Source organism: Acomys russatus, chromosome 20 (genome assembly GCF_903995435.1).
Source record: "Acomys russatus chromosome 20, mAcoRus1.1, whole genome shotgun sequence".
Taxonomy (NCBI): domain Eukaryota; kingdom Metazoa; phylum Chordata; class Mammalia; order Rodentia; family Muridae; genus Acomys; species Acomys russatus.
Genome location: NC_067156.1, coordinates 52084105 through 52097206, shown reverse-complemented (window position 1 = coordinate 52097206; position 13102 = coordinate 52084105). Strand labels below are relative to the sequence as shown.

The following is a 13102-nucleotide window of genomic DNA, read 5'->3' as shown; positions in this document are numbered from 1 at the left end:
CACAAGCTGTTAGTTCTTTCTCAGATGACCAGAATTAATATTAATCACTAGAGATAAAAACAAATCTTGGGCTTTAAAGCTCCTGCTTAGAAGTTTTTTTGAAATACTCATAGAAGATCAAAGCAGTTTCCATGGGCCAAAATGCATTCGCCTGCATGCCAAAGGTCAGCCATGACTGTAAGGCAGCCGGAAGCAGGAGCCCCTGAGCATCAGGAGGCTGAAACTCAGGGGGGATTAAATGTCTTCCTCAGAGATCACACAGCTGGGACTCCACAACCAGGACCAAATGCTGGGCTCCCTCACACAATCCAAGCTCCAAACGGCCTTCCTGACCCAGCAGTTGGCAGACTCCTGGGCAGAGCAGAGAATCCACAGGATGGAAAAATGGACACCACCCACTCCTGTCTCCAGGCCTAAGGACGCAGCTGTAAGGAGACCATTCAACTTTACATCTTTATTACATCAAGATCCAGCAGTTACCTCCCCGCGATTGTCTTTCTCTTCCCTTCTCGTCTTCACTACAATCCCACCCCCTTGTTCCCAACTTCCCTCTGCTTGCTCAGTTAGAGCTGGTGTGGTCCCAAAGATCCCGAAGGTTCCAAAGGTGCCGAAGGTCCTGAATACGCTGCCTTTGTTGACTCTGAGCAGTTACTGACACAGCCAGAATTTTCTCGCTGACACAGTTTGACTGTATTTTTTTGATACTTACCCAGCTGAGACATCATGGTCACATCCTCTTCCGCACAAGAATCGGGGACACACACACCCACACTATAGTCTGCTCCATCCTGGGAAACAGAATACCACAGCGCCCTTAAATGTTAGTGCTTACAGTATACAGGCATGCTTTCATGTGTACACACACACACACACACACACACACACACACACACACACGATTGTGAAGGCCCAGTACCAACCTAGATTGTTCTCCCTTGATCACTCTTCGCCTTATTTTTTGAGATAGGGCTGCTCAACAATTTCGGCTAGAGTGGCTGGCCAGTGACCTCACCAGCTCTGCCAGTCTCTGACACAGATATCACACACACACATACACACCACCCAGGAGCTGGGGTTATAAAGCTCACCTAGCTTTTATGTGGGTGCTGGGAATTTACCCATGGGTCTTCACGCTTCCAAAGCAGTCACTGTACACACAGGAGTCATCTATCTCCCAAGTCCTTGTTTTGTTTTCTGAGGCAGGGCCTCATGTGATTCCAGAAAGTCTTGATTTCCTAACCCTCCTACCTCCATCTCCCAAGTGCTGGGATTACCGCCCTGAGCCACCACGGGCATGATTATTTCTAAGGAGTGATGTCACTGCCCTAGCATACAGTGGGCAGGTAGGGAGAGAGACAGAAGGAAATGTGTTGAATTTTGAAGAAAAATCTTTTGAAGGAAAAAAAGGTTTCTGACTTCTTAAGACACAGTCTTGCTGACACAGGATGGTGCAGGTGGAACTACAGATTCATCTGTGCTGGGTTGTATCTGCACTCAGGTTCAATGTCACAGCTTAAGAAATTTTAGATAATTTACCACAGTGCATACCTCCTCCAGATTAAAAATCAATAGTTTTGGATAACTTATCGTCATGCGTTCATTCTCCATATTAAAGGTCATAAAAGCTGGCTTCCTAACATCATTTAAAGAGTTATCTTGCAATTACTGAGGATACATATATCAAATATAAAGATTTTTATTTTTAAAAAAATCAAGTCAATAACTAGAATGTCCATCTTAATAAAGATAGGCCAAATCACTAATGCAAACTTCTGAGCTAGTTCCCCTAGTTACACAATGTACATGACTGTGTACAATTTCTGCTCTGATATCAAAACCATGAATCTGAAAGTGACCCTTAACCCGTCATCCTGACCTTCAGCAGGACAAACAAGCCTCAAGACCAACACCCCTGCCTGCACAGCTAACCACTATCAGGGGCTCAGAGCATGAGGCACAGACAGCTCCTGTTTCCTGTCACTTCAGACCATGCTATCTAACCAGACAGCAAGGCCATTTTATTCCGGTCATGTGTGACACATGTAAAATTTATTTTGTATTTAATGAAAGGCTGTATGAGGTCTAGGTTCTTATCTGAGCCATAAAAGGATTACATGGAGTCAACTGCAATCACAAATAAATATATATATTTAAGGATATTAAGTTGGGAGAGAGGGAGCTGGGAGGTGTATCTGAGAGGAGTTAGTGAGTGGGGGTGATGGTGACCAAAATATATTATAAGAATATATGAATGTATGAATTACAAAATTCTCAAAAAAATAATAAAAAAGGTTATATTCTTTTAAAAAGATAGTGAGCCCAGAATTGATAGTCAACTCTATTAGTAATTATTGATACACTATACTCATCGCCATGGATAGCCTCGAATTCGTGTCTAGAGCTCCATCTCTGGGGCCAGGGCTATGGCTAACTGGATCCCAGATTCCAGGTACTGCTCCAGAAATTGATGCCATCAGGGGCTCGTGCTCAGCAACTGAGTTCTTTCTGACCGTCTTGGTTTGATCCACATTCCTCCAAGCAGTGGCTGATTCCTTGGTAGAAAGGCCTCAAAGTGGGAACTTGCTGGGGAGTTCGTGGGGGGGGGGGGAGTGGAATGGTGAGAGCTCTGAAAGGCCAAATGCAGCAGAGTCCTCCACTGGGCCCCAACAGAGTGGACAGCGATGGGCAGAGCGAACAACCAGTGAGCCCAAAGAATGTGTATGGAAGATTGCTATTCAAATTACTGCCCATTGTTGACCTTGGGTTCCTGGCCTCCCACCCCCGACTTCAAGGTCTGCCAGGAGGTCTTTTCCATATAGTGTGGAGGGAGGAAGATCTGAACAGCCTACCTGTTTTGGGACAATCGCTTCATATGACGTCATTCATTCCAAATAGGCTGAGCAAGCTTCCAACCAACTATTTAAAATCAAGTTTTAGCTGGGCGTGGTGGTGCATACCTGAACACCTGAGAGGGAGAGCCTGGAGCAGGGGTTCTCAGCCTGTGGGTCATGACCCTTGTGTGGGGGAGTATGGATTAACAACTCTTCACAGGGTTGTATATCACATATTACGTTATGATTCGTAACAGTGGCAAAATTACAGTTATAAGGTAGCAACAGAATCATTTAATGGTTAGGGATCACCGCAATATGAAGAACTGTATTAAAGGGCCGCAGCATTAGGAAGGTTGAGAACCCGTGGCCTAGAGGATCAAGACTTCACAGTTCAAAGTAAGGTGACACTGCAAGCTCCAAGCCAACCTTTTCTATATAGTGAGATCTTGTCTCTAAAAGGTACAGATGAATAAGCTAAAATCTAGTTGCCCTTTTTGTGAGACCCCTTAATAGTTTTCTTTTTGTGTTTTCAGTTAGGAAATGCATCTGGTGGAGTGGTATCTTTGGAAGCTTGTCGTTCGAGAACAAACACAGGAGAGCTCCCCCCCCCCCCCCCACTCACCTGCAGTACGTGAAGCTTGCAGTACTGTCCCCGGAAACTCCCCTCGGGGCCCTGAGTGGAAAGGCACTCACTGTAGGATCCCAGCCTGTCCACGTTGCCATTGAGAACGTTGCTTCCAAGCTTCCCCACCGAGTCATACACTGAATTCCAAAAGCACAAGTTGGCAGAATCAGTTTCCCTGTGCCACTTACATATGAACTGCAAAGGCGAGTTTGAGTCCTCAGGGCTCGTGCAAAAGGCTTGGCGCGGGAGCTCGGACCTACTGTGTGTGGCTTGGCACAGGAGCTTGGACCTACTGTGTGTGTGTCAGTTTCTGTAGAGGCCAGAAGAGGGCTTCCCATCCCCTGAGGCTGGAGTTAAAGGCAGTTGTGAGCTGCATGTATAGATGCTGGGACCAGAGAGAGCTGCCAGTGTTCTTAGCCACCGAACCATCTCTCCAGCCCCTCCGTATTGCTCCTAATATCAGCTCCGTCCAGACACCCTGAGGTCGATTTCATTTACCTATCCAGTTCGCTGTTTTGTGAGCCTTTCCCCCTTTCATTCTGGTTATAGCACGGCTATTGTTTGCTCAAATATCCTTTTTTTCCCTTTGTTATAGTTCTATTTCTGACTCCTATTATCGCCCACGTGTAGCCATTTTTATCCCTGTCTCTTTGTTTTCCTTTTCTTCTTCATCTTTTTCTGCTCTATTTTCAGAGGGCTATCAAATTGAGCTAGCCCACCAAATTTTCTTCACCCCTATCCATCTTAATATTTACTCTATGTATTATGTTTTGATATCAACTGCAGTGTTTTTGTTTGTTTTTGTTTTTATGGTCTCTACTATCTAGCAGTTCTTGACTTTACATGTACATGTGAATACATACTTTGTATTACCAATATTCTCTCATCGCTTTTGATGGGGTTTGTCTGTTTATTTGGATTCCTTGGCAGCCCACTGGCGCCAGTGACGCAGTGCACGTAGCACACAGATTTACTTAATTCACTGTCGTTCTTCCCTGTGGTTACTCCCCAGGGATTCCTGTGCTGTGGCCTGTGGACACTTCTCTCCCCTTTGTCTGTTGAGTATGGTGAGAGATATGTGCAGCCCCGGCCCCAAGTGAGCGCATTCACTCAGGATTGTAAAGACTGCAAAGACAATAGATTCTAACTGAACTTGAAGGAATGAAAGAGCACTAAAGAAATATTTGTGGCTCTGCAGAGATGGCTCCATGATAAAGAGCATTGGCTGCTCTTCCAGAGGACCAGGGTTCGATTCCCTACACCCACATGGCAGCTTGCAATGATCTGTAACTCCAGCTCCAGACCACTCAAAGTTCTCTTCTGGCCTTCTCCAGCATGTGGCACACAGACAAGCAGGCCAAACACTCATAAGCATAAACTAATATTTAAGTTTTTTATATTTAAAAAGAACTCTGGCTGGGCAAGGTGGCACACACTTTTAATCCCAGCACTTGGGAGGCAGAGGCAGACGGATCGCTGTGAGTTCAAGGCCAGCCTGGTCTACAAAGTGAGTCCAGGGCAGTCAAGGCTACACAGAGAGACCCTGTCTCAAACAAAAACAAAAAACCAGCTTCTGACATGTGATCCCATCTCTAAAATATTAAAAAGATACTTGTGTTTCTCCCTTCAGCTATCAGACTATTGAGACAATGAACCCCAAGACTTTTTCCAGCAGACATTTTTGCAAGCAGCTTTTGCCTTCATTTTGAGGCTGGGGCATGATTGTTCTCCTGGGTAGACAAGTAAACACATGCACACACATGAGCACATACACCACACACAGAGACACACATGCACATATGCATGTACACACCGAGAGAGAGACAGACACAGAGACAGACACAGATAGACTCACAGACAGACACACAGGACTCCAGGCACAGCCTACAGAATCCAGGGGCTTCTCATAATACTGACATTAGTTTCTTAGATGTGGCCTGCCTGCCTGCATGCCTGTCTTTCTTCTTTGCTTCCTTCTGTCTTTCTGCCTTTTTACATCTTTCCCTTTAAACAAAACAAGTTTTCAAGATTCCCAGGCTGACCTCCATCTGGCTACATAGCTGAGAATGACCTCCTACCTCTATTTCTCAAATACTGGGATCACAAGTACACACACACACACACACACACACACACACACACACACACACACACACATGCACGCACACTTTATTCAGTGTTAGGGATGAAACCCAGGTCTTCTTGCAGGCTTGGCAAGCATTCTTCCCTCTGAGATGTAGCCCCAGCACCCCCTCTTTTTTTCCCATTTTACTACTTCCAGATTATTTTTTAGTTATACTTTATGCCTTTATTTGTGGTGAGGGGATGGGTCATGAGGAGGTCAGCTGTGGTCAAGGGTGAGGTTGGACAAGAATATTTCCTGGGTGATACCAATTTGTAGCCTTTTTTACTTCTTCGGCCACTAGGATTTCTGCTGGACTCCTGCCTGAGCAGGGCTTCAACAGGCCCTGACTTGGCCTCTGGTCTAGCCCTACCCCCCCCCCCCCCCCCCCCCACATCCACCCCACCCCCACATCCACCCCGTGCCCCCCACCCCCAGCCAGAGCACTCCCTCTGCTCCATTCTAAAGACTCACCAGGCCAAGACTTGTTGCCTCCCAGTTTGAGCTGTCCCTCCTCCCAGACTGCTGGCAATAGCTGAGTCATGGCTTCAGGACCCTTGCTCAACATGTCACATGTCACACTGCAAGGTGTGACACTGTGTGTGTCTCCCATAGGGCTCTGCCCTGGGTTAGTCAGCGTACCTCTCAGAGAAGAAACTTTGTGGATGTTGGGTGAATGGGATTAAACTTTGACAAGGGGAGTCCGAATGTCCAAATCCGGCTGCAAAAAAACCATTTTGATGTTTTCCCCACATCACAAAATTCTACATGTGTTCGTTACAAATAGACCAGAGTGGCTCTCAAAATACGTTTCCCATCACAGGGTCTCCCAGGCTCTGTAGTAAAGCACAAGGGCCTGGAATTGAAGGAGTGGCAAGGAGAGAAGCAGCATGGGTAGCACTCTTGAGAGGACAGGCTTGGCGAGACACGTGTCGGGAGCCCCCAGTTCCTCACCAAAGCCTACGATCTCGTTTCCGCCCCTGGCCGCCTTGGTGGCTTTCCAGCTCAGCTGCTTGGGTTTGCAAATTGCACTGTTTCCACATTGGTTTCTGAGTGTCCATCAAGTCCCCGATGGGCACTAGGGCATAGACACCACCCACATGGAAATGCCTTATCACAGGAAGCAAGGAACGGGCTCAGGAGTAGGCACATGACACCACGCCTCCCCACACTTGCTCTGAGTTTTCATGTCCGAATGATTAGAAGCAACATGTTTCGATCAGCTGCACTGAATGGCAGATGTTCCCTTCCCATGTTCCCTTCCCTAATATTCCATTAGGATATTAACATTCGGTTTCTGAGCTTGTTTTTTCACAGCTCTGGGAGCAAGCCCAGGGCCTGGTACAAGTTAGGAAAGCATTCTACCACAGAGCCATTTTTAACAAGGTTTCTCTAAATTGCCTATGGAACTCAAGATCCTCCTGCCTCAGCCTGAGTAGATGTGTGATAGTCGCAGAGTGTAGACCTTTCTGTGGGATGAACTATGTCACCCTCTCTCTAGTGAGAGATTTCTAGATTTCTGTGGAGGTATTGGTCCTGAGCAAAAAGCCTTCCTGACAATAGCTGGGTGAGTAAAACAGACACTGTCCAAACACTGAACAGTCATAGATTGGCTGGGCTATACTTTGGTGGGTAAAGTCCTTGCCTTGCACATGGAAGGCCTTAGCTTCAATCCCCAGCACCACACCACACACACACACACACACACACACACACACACACAAACACACATACACCACACACACACATACCACATACACACACACACATACCACACACACACTATATAGACACACATACACATGCACACACACTGCACACACCACATACATACAGCACACACACACCACACACACACACCATGCATACACCCTATACACACCACATACACACACATACCACACATGCATGCACGCATCCTACACACACCACATACACACACATACCATACACACACCACACACATATACACACTACACACATACCACACCACACATCATATACACACATACTACGTATATCACACACAAACATGCCATACACACACACACATACACACACACTCAAAAATCACAACAAAACACCCACGCTGTGGTAGACTACAACAGGCTTCCTCCCAGAAGACACCTACGTCCTCGCTGAGGTAGGTACTGCCCTGTGGAGCGGCCACTCTGAACCGCCTCCTCTGATAAGGGTCCCCTGTGGGCCTTGGTGTCTAGGAAAGAGTTGAGGCACACAGACAAGATAAAGCAACGACTACAGAAAGTACAGGATGAAACCAAAGAGACCACGCAACCAAACCGGACACTGGGCATCCTGCTGTCGTGTGAGCTGAGAGGCTTGAGGCAGGGACCAGGGATGTGCAGCATTAAGAAATGATTTAGAGGAAAAGTGCTGTTTGGGAACGCTGTGGGGCAGCCAACTGGTTCTCACAGCCTGCTCTCATTGAATTTCTTGTATCTCTCACAGCCATACTATATGGTTTCTACTCACCAGCAGGTATGATCCCAGCACGAATATTGGTGGTTGATTCACTGCCTTAATAAGTAATATGGAGTTGAAACAAGAGGTGTGCTACAACTGTATGCATTTGTTTGTGCCTTGAACAACCTATGTGCTGGATCCAGTAAGAGACTGATCACTAGAGCATTTCTCAGTTTTGTTTGTTTTGGTATTGAAAACGTGCTGGTTATAGACAGCACATTAAGTTTAATTTGTGTTCTTTACAATGGCTCCGCCAACTCCTTCAACGAAACAAGACACAAATCCTGCCTTGTGACAACTGTTGAATTCCTTTGCAACAGGCTGACTCAGCCTCCCAGTGTGATGTACCCGACTGTGGAGGAAGAAGGCAGGTGCGCCAGCGCAGCAGCGATTGCCACTATACCCACACAGTGCGAGCAAACAGCTGCCCAAACACAGGTAAGAGCAGGCTGCTGCGCGCATGGCTCTGTGGTGGAGCACTTGGCTAGCACGGCGAGACTGCTAAAAAGAAGAGAAACAATGTCCTTTAGTGCATCCTTCCCTCTCAGAGTCTCTCTAAATCACTGCTTTTTGTTTCCTAAAATAGCCACACATCGCCACACAGATTTCAGGGGCCCTCTTGCCACACTGTCCTCTCTCGCCCTGGCGTGTTATCTAGTCACACAGCCTATTCCCGCCCTTCTGCTTTGGATTGGAGAAGTTGTTTCCAAATGTAGTTATGTAATAAAAGGCACAAAGAATAATAGCAGTACCTGTGTTCCCATAACTCTGCTTGAAACAAACAACCATGGCCAATTATTTGAAATCTAATGCATTCCCAGTTGTACCTCACCCTCACCACCACTGCATGCCACCCCAGACTATGTGTGGGTGCTGTTAATCGCATGCCTTTAACACTTTCTACTGCATATGGTTAGCAGCAGCAGACAGCCTTAATTTGCTTAATTGGTTCATATTTAGATATTTCAATTGTTTGATGCCGTTTGCCTGGCTGGATCCACCTCTTGTCTTGGCCCTTTCTTGGTTCTTTTGTGGTTGCTTATTTTGGGCAATGATCAAAAGATTTGGTGATTTGAAAGCCTCCTCCCAGGGGCTGGAGAGATGGCTCTGTGGTTCAGAGCACTATCTGCTCTTCCAAAGGCCCTAAACTTAATTCCCAGCAACCACATGGTGGCTCACAACCATCTATAATGAAATCTGGTGCCCTCTTCTGGCGTGCAGGTGTACATGCAGGTGAAACACTGTATACTCAAATAAATCTTTTTTTAAAAAAAAGAAAAAGAAAAAAAGAAAGCCTCCTCCCAGAGGACTATCTTTCATGGTATCAGAAGACACCATACAAGCTTCCAAAGAAGGGAACTAACTATCAGTCCTACCCAGCTACGATGCCTATGAGCCACAGTAGCAACCAGCACGACATGATGACCCTCAGGGTGCACTTGGCTGTAACCAACAGCTCTTTAATTGGAGTTAAGACCTGCTCAATAAGAGGGAAATCATACCTAGTACTGGAAACCTAGGCACCTACTCAGGGCCAGGGGGTTCATGGATCTTCGGGGAGAACCTACAACCACCACTTTACTAAGCCAACACAGTGCAAACTAAATGTCTGTGTTTATGCCCACAGATGAGTATAAGTCTCATCCTTCTTTGCAATAGAAGGAGACCACTGCAAAAACAGAACAAAAACAAACAAAAAACAGCAATAGAGACCACACAACTAATCAGAATGTGGAGTTGTGGAGCCTGTGCCCAGTACATACATGACAATATGTTTCCCAAACCTCAGGCTCAGGGATCATTGTGGAAGGGGTGGAGGGTGGGGGGGACAGGAAGACTGGAAGGGCTAGAGGGTCAGAGAGGTTTGCCCTGAGATTGTGTCTCCTGGTAACGTCCACAAGTTCTCACCAACAGGGCTGCCTAAATGTGAGATGAACAAGGGTAACACCAACAGACATGCTAAAGTGCCCTTAACCCTACACAAAGAGCTACAGGCAACTAAGGAGTGCTGAGGGCAGGAAGAGTAGTCTTCCCCAGGGAACAGCGCACCAACTGGCTATCCAATACCAAATGCTCAGCACTCAAAACATTCATACAGGTAACACCATGCAGACTGAGAAGACTGCGTTTATGTATTTAGGGATATCTGTGTGGATGGAGGCAGGGAAGGGCTTGGGGATCAGATGGCACAGACTCAAACCGTATTCCTACAACTTATTTCACACAAAACCCTTTGCAACTCTATGACTCTATTTCTTCCTTCACAGACTAGATGGCAATAACTCTTCCTCCCATAAAGAGGGGGCTTGAGGAGCCCAAAGGGGACAAATCCTATGCAAGGTTCTGAAAAGTGCCACTATTTACGCCCAAATACTCACTCTTATCTCTTCTTAGCTTCCCTTCCATGTGTCCACCAGGAAAATCCTGATGAAAACCGAGATCGATCGCACATTCTGTGCTCAAAAGTCTCAGACATGTCAAAGGAGCTGAGGCCAAGTCAGAGCAACCACAGAGAGATACACCAGCTCATTGCAGTAAACTGACAGCCATCCATCCACCCACGTAGTTATTCAGTTCTTCCTTGAACCATTTACTCGGGAGAACTTTGTGTATATGCTTGGCGGCTGGGGTGGGGGAGTGGGGGTGGGGGTTAGGTTCATGTGTATGTGTGTATATAAATATGGAGACCAAAAGTCAACCCTAGTGTTGTCTCTCTAGGGTCACCCATCTTGGTTTTGGGAACAGGTCTCTCACTGGCCTGGGTAAACTGGCAGTCCAGTACACCTCAGGAATCCACCTGTCTCTGCCTCTCTAGCATAGGGATTACAAGGGTGGACCACCACACCCAGATTTCTTGTGTGGGCACTGGGGATGGAACTTAGTTCTACTTGCTTGCATGGTAAAGCGCCTTCCCATGTCTCCTTAGCCTGAGAAGTTTCTGTTTTAATGAAGAGAAAAATGAAGGTTTTTAATTTCCAGGTGCCTGCAGGCGGAACATGGAAAGCACATGGGTTGTAAAACTTGCAGGACCGACAGTGTTCATGTGGCCGTGACTGCTGGTGGCTGTGTACTCGCTGCCTTAATACCAAAAAGCTGTGCCTGCTGTCACACCTTCTGGAGTCTCTTGGCCAGTTGCCTGGCTCAGTTGCAACATCCCCTATCGCTCTCACCAAGTATTGTTATGAAACACAGTCAACTCCAGAATAGGACTTAACCAAATAATCTATTAATTTAAATGGGTTTATATTTCGCCAACCTTTCATCAAATTCCAGGCTGTCTGACCTTGTCTAGAACAGGATTTGCTTCTAATGTTATAGTATTTTGAGTTATCTGAGTGTTCTATTTTTATTCTCTATTATGATACAGATAGATTTAAATACAGAACAGAGTCCATGCATTCTAAAAAGAAATAGAAATGGCTTTGTTAGCCTAACTGGCTTTTAAGAGTTCTTACATTTTTCTCATTCGTAATTTCCATCAACAATAAGAGTGAATCTTATTCTGGGAGAGATGCCCTGTTGAAAACTAATTTGATTTCAGCCTCTGTTCTGGCAGAAAGGTATGTTTATAATTCTGAGAAACACACAAAAGCCAAGCTGCAACTATCTGAAGTCCAGACAAAGCACACGCAAAGAAGTCTCGCTGCTTGCCTGAGCTCGTGCCCTTCCCAACATGCGCCTTAGAATCTCCTATCAGCACAGAATGGATGAGCTGGGTTCCCTAAATAAGAAAGCAACTCGCTATCAAAGCAGATCAAATGTCTCAAAAAAAAAAAAAAAAAAAAAAAAAAAAAAAAGAGAGAGAGAGAGAGAGAGAAAGAAAGACATTTAGGCACACCATGCAAAATAAAATGCTATTGATTTCATTAGTTACGTGCACAATGTATAAGAACAATTCTCTCCTCACAACAGCGCTTCTACACTGGCTTTTACAGCCTTCCCCCATCACAGCTTTGTCATCTCTCCCGCTTGCTGTGGGTTTGAATTCTCATGGGTTGGTCTAGTATGCCTCTAGCAAGTGCCGCAGCCTGTTCAGTGCTCAGCTACCCAGACGGGCAGGAAACCTACTTACTTCTCAGAGCATATTCTTTGGGCTTCAGTGAATTCAGATCAGAAAGGAATTTGTCAGTGTCTTGCTTGCACTTGAGCGAAATGTTTCTTGCAGGAGAAACAAAAGGTAATAGACAGTGCAGGCAAGCCAGCAAAGTGAAGGCCGTCATTTCTCAAGCTGTCAGGATTGACCTCCCTTCTTAGACAAAGGGCCTGATATTTATGAAGCCCTTGTCTATAATGTGTTGCGGTGGGCGGGGGGACATAAATGTGACTCTTCTCACTCCTTAACAAGCAGAGAAACAAACCGCATCTCCTCAGCCACCTGCAAAGCGGACGGATAAACCATGGAAACCAGTTTATATACAATTTGTCATTGTCGAGTGAGACAGCACTCCTGGATGGGGTGCCATTGGCCACCTGGCTCCCTTTAGTTATGCAGATTAACATATCCAGCTCCCAGGAACAAGACTGAGCTCTCTCTGGATACATGGCCTCGTGCATCTCTCCGAGTTAAAGAACAAAACATGTTGATGATGTGGAGTAGCAATATTAGGGTGTCACCCAAGACTGATGATAAATCCAACCTGTAAAAGATTGCCTTCTCTATGACCCTTGGAAAAGGTTATGCAACCTACAATGGATTCACTGGGCCCTGAGAGTTGCGTCAACCTGGGAGTGACGCTTGTGACCACGGAAAAGGAGTTCTTGCTCCAGGCAGATGCACACCCACCCACACCCCAAGGTTTAGAAAGCACATCAGGGAAGGAAAGTGATGCTGACTGTTCATATGCTTTAAGAAAACAAAATGTTGTGGGTCACAAGGTAAACAGTCTCACCCCCTAAAGGCTGTCTTTCAGTAGGAGCCGCTGCATCTTCGCTTGTAGAGTGACACATCCACACACCTTATTCACACTGCCTGAGTACATCCTGTGGGTAGCCGTGGCTCAGCTGCACATTCTACTGCGTGTTTAGAACATCTTATAG

The 13102-nt window shown here is 46.1% G+C and overlaps 1 protein-coding gene across 1 annotated transcript in view; it reads right to left on the bottom strand.

Moving 5' to 3' along the window:
• Positions 1–12285, bottom strand: part of LOC127204451 (O-acyltransferase like protein-like) — a 46950-nt gene extending 34665 nt beyond the window's left edge. The window contains exons 1-3 of the mRNA XM_051163464.1: positions 12138–12285; positions 3457–3596; positions 710–788 (exon numbers count right to left, since the gene is read on the bottom strand). Coding sequence (XP_051019421.1) covers positions 710–788; positions 3457–3596; positions 12138–12285 — 367 coding nt within the window. The remainder of the gene's footprint in view (positions 1–709; positions 789–3456; positions 3597–12137) is intronic.
• Between the last annotated feature and the right edge of the window lie 817 nt (positions 12286–13102).